Here is a 7,173-nt window from a genome sequence, read left to right as displayed (position 1 = left end):
GACAACACCCTTATTTTTTTGTTCTCTATTGGCAATTTTCCCAAAAAAAAAATCATCAAAAAGTTTTTTTTGGTACACCAAATCGTTAAAAACTAAAGTTTCTTTTCGGCTTAGTCATATGGGTCTCAAGAACTTCCCGGATGAGTAATCTTAAAAATGTAATTGCAAATAAACAAGAACAGAAAACATACTGGAAGTAAAGTGATGACTGATCAATCTAGCTAGTTGTTTTCCTTTGTTTTATAGTAGCTTCTTTAGTTAAAAAAAAAGAAACTTAGCTTGAGAGTGTTTTCTTTGTATTATCATTCATCCTGAAATCAAAAATAAACAAAACATAGATTCATGGCAACGGAATCAGAAACAACAAATAGTCATCTACGTACGAACAATGAAGAAGAATTCCAACAAAGATGTCAACCAAAAAAACCCAACATATAATTTTTGTAACTAGTCACTAAACCAAAAACCCTACTAACTAAACGTCCTTAAAAAACCTAGAGTCCATATCAATGAAGAATTTACCACATGCAAAAAAAAAAAGAGAAAAACAATCATGAGCTAGGGATAGCAGAAGAGCTACTATGTGCTAATGGTGGGAGGATGAGTAACTACTAGTTACTAACTAGGGAAAAGCAGAGGACACCGTCGCACCTAAAAGACCAGAGACTAATCTTGTCTTTGGCTTTCAACTTATTCTCCTTAACGATGTCGTTCCAGCCACGGTTCAAAACGTAGTTCAATGTACCCTTTTGAGAGCTCTCCTTCTTCTTCATCACCCATCTCTTGAAAACCAAACTCCAAGCTTCAGACCTTTGGTCCACGAGAAACGCTTCCACTCCAGGCTTCCCGCCCTTGTTGCCTTCTTCTTGTTCTAAGAAACTCGATTCCTCTTGAGTCAAGAAGTCGTTTCTTTTTAGCTTTTTGAAAGGGATTAAGAAACGGCTCTGGTTTGGGTTGACATCACTCACGGACAAAGTCTTCTCAAAGACGAGCTTCGCGTCTTCTACTTCCAAAGCAGCTTTGAGTCTTTGCTTCTTTGCCTTATCCAACCTACCACTACCCCTTCCCTTTCGCTTGAGAGGTCTCTTGCCAGGATTAGGGTTTAGTAGGTTCTTAGTGATGTTGTGATCGTGGTTTGGTGGCTCTTCTCTCGGGGACTTGTTAAGGTCAATGTTGCTACAAAACCTAGAAGAAGCTCCACTAGAAACTTTATGGTATCTTATCTCTGCTTCATTGATCTGCTCTTCTTCATCCGTATCAGGAGGAGGAGGTTCGTTAAGGTCAAACTTGATAATGCGTGATGAAGGAGACTTAGCTTTGCGCAACAACGCTTCCTCTAACGCCTTGGTCACTTTATCACGTATATTTGGCCAATCTTTTTTCATACGTGAAAGATAGTGATCATCTTCACCTCTCATTATTACAACTGGAACGAAAATTCGAGTTGTAAGAATAAAAAAGCAGAGAATGAAATTAATGATAGAGACCGAATCAATGTTAGAAAATTGTTTTGCTAACTGTCTTTTGAATATATACTAACTAATATTGTTTTTCCATTGATAACAGAAGTTAAAATCTAGATTAAAAACAAGTAGATAAATATTTCATAGATTTTGTTTACCGGATTCTATGGGATTTTCTATTGTTATCTTCTTTATAATTTAATAATTTTTTAAATTTAACATCTCTTAAAGATAATTTAATATACACCATGTATTAAATGTTCCATATATATCTTCTTAAACTAAACCTTATTGTTTTGTATTTTTTTTGCTGGCAAAGTAATTGAGCTACAGATATATTTTCTCAATAATATCTAAACATTATTAAAAAAAAATTCTTAGTTTAATTTTGTTTCATTCCATCTCATTCACGTACCTTTTTGATTCTGAATGTTTTTTTTTGAATGAATTCTGAATGTTTTATTACTACGGTGACTAATAAAAAATAAATGAAATAGTAAATATAGTAAAAAATAGTGAAATTAGCATTTCACTAATTCTATAACCTTCTTGACGTAAAATGATATTTCAAATGTATATTTTCTAAAATAAGATGGAAGGATATGAAACCAAATGGAATATATTTTTTTTTCATTTTTTCATTTTAACTAGTAAACATTTTGGAATACAAAGAAATTAAGCATTCACGAAGATTTTATTTCAAAAATCTGCATCCTAGTTACATCCTACATTTGTCTTGTTTCCACTTATTCCACATAAGTTATTGGAAAGGGATCTATTTTTTCATGTCATGTAAAATAGTAATTTTATATTGGAATCTATAAGAGTTGGCCATTTCATAGAGTTTTATTCCAAAAAGAAAAACTAATCCAGTATTGCAACCTTTCAGTAAAATTTTAAATAAGCAAAAACTGCCGAAATCAGAGGACCGTTGGGTACTACGTACTTGACATTTAAATTTGAAACTGAAGGAAACAATAAATAAATAAAGACAAAATCTGAGCCAATTTATAAAAAAAAAAACAAAAAAAAAACAGAGAGAAGTTAAAAGAAAATCACCAAACAGAGGAAAAGATTTTGAGAAACCAATGGCATCATCATCACCGAGCAGCACGATGACGACGACGACGACGACAACTACGGTCTCCACGGAAGATGATTCAGAGAGGAGAGACAACAGTAACTGCTACTTCCCAGATTGTCGCAAAGACGCGAACTGCAGCTGCGAGATCTGTCTCGACAGCCTCAACGCGACGCTCGATCTCATGCCTCTCAGCGTGCAGAGAAGTTCCCTCACCAAGCTCTCCTACGCATCATCGTCCGCTTTCAAACCCACCGTAGAGTCCACTCCAAGTTCGTTTGACCCGGATGTGGTGATCACCACGCCCGCCTCTGTTTCTCGCCCAATATCATCGAAGGTGAAGAAGATCTCTCAGCCGAGGAAGAAGAAAGTGGTGAAGAATGAAGAACCGAGGAAGAAGGAGAAGAAGAGAAAGTCACTGACTTGCGTTGTTATTATGAAAGTGGTGTTGGTGATTGGTTTGGTTCTGTGTTTGGAGTTAGGGTTTGGTTGGGTGGTTAGAGGGGTTTTGAGACCTGAGTTTACAGAGGAGATAGTGAGAATCTCTGGGGAGAGATCTCAGGCTGCTAGGGATCTAGGCGCGAAGATGAGAATCTCGGAAGATGAATTAAAGGGTTTTGCTAAAAATGGAAAGTTTTGTAGCTGCGTAGATTCCAAATCCAGATGGAAATTCAATCAGGTATATTCCAGTTTTCACCCAAAGTTTCGATTTTTAATGTGACGGATTTGAAAAGTTCTGTTTTTTTTTTAATTTAATTTAATTTAATTTCTAGGGTGGTCCTATGTTGAACTCAAAGTGTGTTCTGTACAAGTCCGCCACTGAAGAAGTGAGTATATGGGGATGGCCTTTGCAGACAGCTGGACTGTTCGGTACTGGATTCTCCTCAAGTTCGATCACCGTCTTATCAGGCCGAGTAACTGAGGTAACTACCACATTCAAATCTCAATGCTTTCTTTGTTTAGTATCTGTTTTTGATGTATTGCAAAAGATTGGCTTCAACTTGAGTTTGATTGAACTCACTTATTTTCTTTGTGTCTGTTTTATGTTGTCACTGAAGTGGTCAGAAGGGAAATTTGGTTACTCAATACATGAGGTCAACACTTCGTGGAGGAAAACAAAATGGAGCACATCGGTTCTGCAATTAGATCCTAACACATGGGTTCTTGAGTACAGTTTAAGCTCAGTGACGGAGAGTTCGAGTTTGTTGTCACTGACCATTGATCTCCTGACACACAAGATGGTCCAAGCAGCAAAGAATGTAAACCGGGAGCTTTTCTGGATGTTTTCAGACTCAAGGAAACTGTATAGTGAAGTGGTATCAGAGGCTAGCATTACAATGACACCAACTTAAACAAACTCACAAGGAACTATGTAAAAAAGAAAAGAAAAAAAGCAATCGTTTTGTTGATTCTCTTCCTTTCAAGCACTGACATCTTGTCATCATCATCATCATCATCATCTTTTAGGTAGTAATAGTATAGTCATGTTTCTTTGTTGGTTTACTGTTAACTTGTGGGAGAACTATAGACGCTGTCGTTTTTGTTAAATACCATCCAGTTCACAGTTTGGTTCAGGCTCAAATACAAGTTTTATTCCGTTCGGTTCGATCCTAACCGGTTACAACAACATCAACTGGTTTATAAAATTTTGGTTCGGTTCGATACCTTTTTCTGTAATATTGTGAAAATGTCAAAGAGAATGTGGGAAATTTCTGGTCTAATGTGTGCGATACAAAAACTTAAACCGAAGTTAACCTGATTCGTACCGGTTCTTTCGTGATCGCGCTGGAGGTTGAGCGTTGTGGCTTTGTGTTTTGTCTGCGAGAGAGAGAGAGAAAGAGACTTATAAAAAGTTAGTTTGTTGGATCATCAGGAAGAGAGAGTCGAGTCGCTTCTCGATTCGTTTGCTTGGAAATTGATTCTTAAGGAACGACAATGGCGTTGTCCGCTTTGAATCAGCTCTATCTCGCCCTCGCCAATAAACCCGAGCAGGTTTTTTTCAATTAATCCCCAAAAAAATGCACACTTTTTTAATCGATAGAGGTTGCTTTCTTTGTTCAATTAGGTTTCTTCGAGTTTAATCTTCATATGTTGTAAAGGATAAAGCTTTAAGATTTGAGGATGTGTGTAATTAATTCTCTGAACTGAAAAGAAAAAAAAATTAAGTCTTTGGTTTTGTATTTTAGGAGAAGATAACGGCGGAAGAGATGAGTGTGATTGCCTCTTGCCATCTCAAAGTTCTCTGGACTGCTGGCTTTGCCTCTGGTCTAGCTGGTGGTTTAGGTTGGCAAGGTGAGTACTACTTTTTTTATTCATTTTGCCTCACCAAAGTGTTGTGGAGAAGTCTGTCTCTTCATTGCGCTCTTACTTACTTTGATTCATAAGAGTTTACTCTTCTGATTTTGTGTGGTGTGTTTTCTTTTCAGTGGCGAAAAAGATGAAAATGCTGAAGCTTCCTCTTACAGTTTGTAAGTATTTTTTTTTTTTTTAGGACTTTGCTTACTTGTTTTCTTGATCATTATCTTTTATTTTCAATGTTTCATCATCCTCTTTTCATCACTACCAACCAGTACCTGCTGTGGCGGCTTTTACTGCTGCTTGGGATTGGTCAAACTCCACTACTGCTGTTTCATGCCTTGATAACATTCTTAGGCAAGATGCTACACGTATGCAGAGAGAGCTTGTCAATGTGTAAGCAAGCAAATACTTTTCTCTCAGACTTTTATGGTCTTGGTCATTTCTTTATTCTGACTTTTATCTTTCTTTTTTTTACTACAGCTTAGTCAAGTACAACAGAGGTGAAGCTTGGAGATGGCAGCTTATGTCCAAGCACTTCTACCCTGAAGCTGTTTACAACGATCAAGGAGAGAAACCTCAGATGCGCTGGCGTAAGAGGAGAACTTTCACTGAAATCCCCGCTTCTTATGATGATGATGATGTAGATGATGCCAAACCTCAGAGAACCAACAACACTGATGCTTCAAAGACTAAACCAGTGCTCCAAAATACCTCTGTGAGTGCTTTCTATCTAATCTTACTTCTTTTTTTTTAAAAAATTCTACAAGCCTCTGCGAATGCTTTGCATCAGTGTGTAATCTGAATCTTTATTCAGGGAAGTTCGGATGGCGAAATGGCGGATGAAGAAGATGCTCTTGACGGTGTATTTGGTGGACCAGAACCAACAGAGAGCGTTCCTGCTGCGCCGGTTAATGCGAAAGCTTCAAGCAAAGCGCAAACTCGCAAACAGAAGAGAGCTCAACGAAGACAGAGACGGAAAAACCGTGAAGAAGCTTCCGTTAATAATAGTACTCCTCAGTACGAACGTGCTTAAGACGAGACTAAACAAGAATGCTTTGTACTGCTTGATGATTTTCACTTTTGTTGAGTTTCTGTAAGCTCCCATTAACTTATATTATATATCAGGTTTCATTTCCATGAATTATCATTTGGAATCCCATTTTATGAAGGACTATTGTGTAATAAAAATGTTTGAGACATCCACATCCTGCTACAGTTCGAATATTGATGGAATCATCAAGTATTTAGCTTCTAAATTATATTTAATTCCTTTAATTGACAACCAATCCGCTACTAAAATGTATCCGGTGGAGTCTGCGGTCTCAAATAGCAACAATCATAATTAAAAACTAATCAATAGTACTTTTTCAAAAACTCAATGTATTTTATGGTTTATTTGATCATCTGTGAAAACAAATATACTATTTGTAAATAGTAACTATCTAAATTAAATATTTAAGATAATTGTGTGGCAAAAAGAAGAAGAAAATGCCAGTGAATTGAACAAACCAACTTTTAAGAACAAAAAAATAATTCATAATTTTTGTGTGATAGAAAATTCATTCTCCTTATTAACATAATAAAGGTAGAACCAAAATTTTAAAAAGGTAAAACAGTTACATATTCATGACAAACTTTTAAATGGTAAGATAATCATATAATTTCTGATAAATAGCAAAATATAAATAATGAAAGCTAATATTATTTTTTAAGTTAAAGTTTTTAGAGGGAAATTAAAATTTAAAACATCTTATATTTACTTATTCGGTTGTTCATTCATTTTCACCCGCCCGTAAAGCAGGTACAATCCTAGTACATAATTAGTAAAAGGAAGAATGTGTAAATAGAAGTATAGAGGACATATCACACATTGATTTCTACTGATGTGACAAAACAAGAGACAAGGAGAACATCACCGGTACTAGCACGAGATCGCCGATAGAGTAGGTCACCGGTTGAGAGATTAGATCGCCGACGTTTGAATCCCGTCGATCGTCAGGAAGGCGGGAGAGGTTTGGAGAATATAAATCCAAAACCGTTGTTTAGCAGCTCAAACAACTATGTCGAGACTACTTATATTGTTCGATTTAATGCGATTTATTTGGTTTTCCCCTACTGACTAGTTTTGTTTTCCGTAGTTTATGTTTTTTCTCTTCTTTTTTTTTATGTTTCGGAAAAGTTAACAATAAATTTTAAAAGCAATAATACCTAACAGAAAATGGTGCATTGATGCATTAACAATTGCATTGGAAGTTAGAATGGTGAATAAGTTTGTTTGTAAAGTTAAAACAATGTTGTTGTTAGAATTCAATCTAAACAAAGCTAGTAATC

At 36.0% G+C, this 7,173-nt stretch overlaps 3 protein-coding genes across 3 annotated transcripts; 2 read left to right on the top strand and 1 right to left on the bottom strand.

The window, feature by feature from the left end:
- Positions 1-370: 370 nt before the first annotated feature.
- On the bottom strand, positions 371-1,509 carry LOC130499044 (putative B3 domain-containing protein At3g24850). Its single transcript, XM_056992948.1, has one exon. The coding sequence runs from the start codon at positions 1,416-1,418 to the stop codon at positions 612-614; it is 807 nt and encodes a 268-aa protein (XP_056848928.1). The 5' UTR covers positions 1,419-1,509; the 3' UTR covers positions 371-611.
- Positions 1,510-2,473: 964 nt separating this feature from the next.
- Positions 2,474-4,108, top strand: LOC108853633 (uncharacterized). The gene is made up of 3 exons (XM_018627046.2): positions 2,474-3,223; positions 3,318-3,467; positions 3,603-4,108. Exons 1-3 carry the CDS (start codon positions 2,552-2,554, stop codon positions 3,894-3,896), a joined length of 1,116 nt encoding a protein of 371 aa, XP_018482548.2. The 5' UTR covers positions 2,474-2,551; the 3' UTR covers positions 3,897-4,108.
- Positions 4,109-4,357: 249 nt separating this feature from the next.
- On the top strand, positions 4,358-6,045 carry LOC130511301 (uncharacterized). The gene is made up of 6 exons (XM_057009392.1): positions 4,358-4,536; positions 4,731-4,836; positions 4,971-5,012; positions 5,115-5,235; positions 5,323-5,557; positions 5,657-6,045. The coding sequence occupies exons 1-6, from the start codon at positions 4,480-4,482 to the stop codon at positions 5,873-5,875; spliced, it is 780 nt and encodes a 259-aa protein (XP_056865372.1). The 5' UTR covers positions 4,358-4,479; the 3' UTR covers positions 5,876-6,045.
- Positions 6,046-7,173: the final 1,128 nt, after the last annotated feature.

This window comes from Raphanus sativus, chromosome 1 (assembly GCF_000801105.2).
Source record: "Raphanus sativus cultivar WK10039 chromosome 1, ASM80110v3, whole genome shotgun sequence".
NCBI lineage: Eukaryota > Viridiplantae > Streptophyta > Magnoliopsida > Brassicales > Brassicaceae > Raphanus > Raphanus sativus.
This window is presented reverse-complemented; position numbering and strand designations above follow the sequence as displayed.

What these genes read in the sequence shown, in the direction of transcription:
- LOC130499044 (XM_056992948.1), bottom strand. Translation starts at nt 1,418, where the DNA reads ATGAGAGGTGAAGATGATCACTATCTTTCACGTATGAAAAAAGATTGG.
- LOC108853633 (XM_018627046.2), top strand. Translation starts at nt 2,552, where the DNA reads ATGGCATCATCATCACCGAGCAGCACGATGACGACGACGACGACGACA. An exon ending in CCAGATGGAAATTCAATCAG is followed by an intron (nt 3,224 to 3,317) that starts GTATATTCCAGT and finishes TTTAATTTCTAG; the next exon opens with GGTGGTCCTATGTTGAACTC. An exon ending in TATCAGGCCGAGTAACTGAG is followed by an intron (nt 3,468 to 3,602) that starts GTAACTACCACA and finishes TTGTCACTGAAG; the next exon opens with TGGTCAGAAGGGAAATTTGG.
- LOC130511301 (XM_057009392.1), top strand. Translation starts at nt 4,480, where the DNA reads ATGGCGTTGTCCGCTTTGAATCAGCTCTATCTCGCCCTCGCCAATAAA. An exon ending in TCGCCAATAAACCCGAGCAG is followed by an intron (nt 4,537 to 4,730) that starts GTTTTTTTCAAT and finishes TTTGTATTTTAG; the next exon opens with GAGAAGATAACGGCGGAAGA. An exon ending in GAAGCTTCCTCTTACAGTTT is followed by an intron (nt 5,013 to 5,114) that starts GTAAGTATTTTT and finishes ACTACCAACCAG; the next exon opens with TACCTGCTGTGGCGGCTTTT.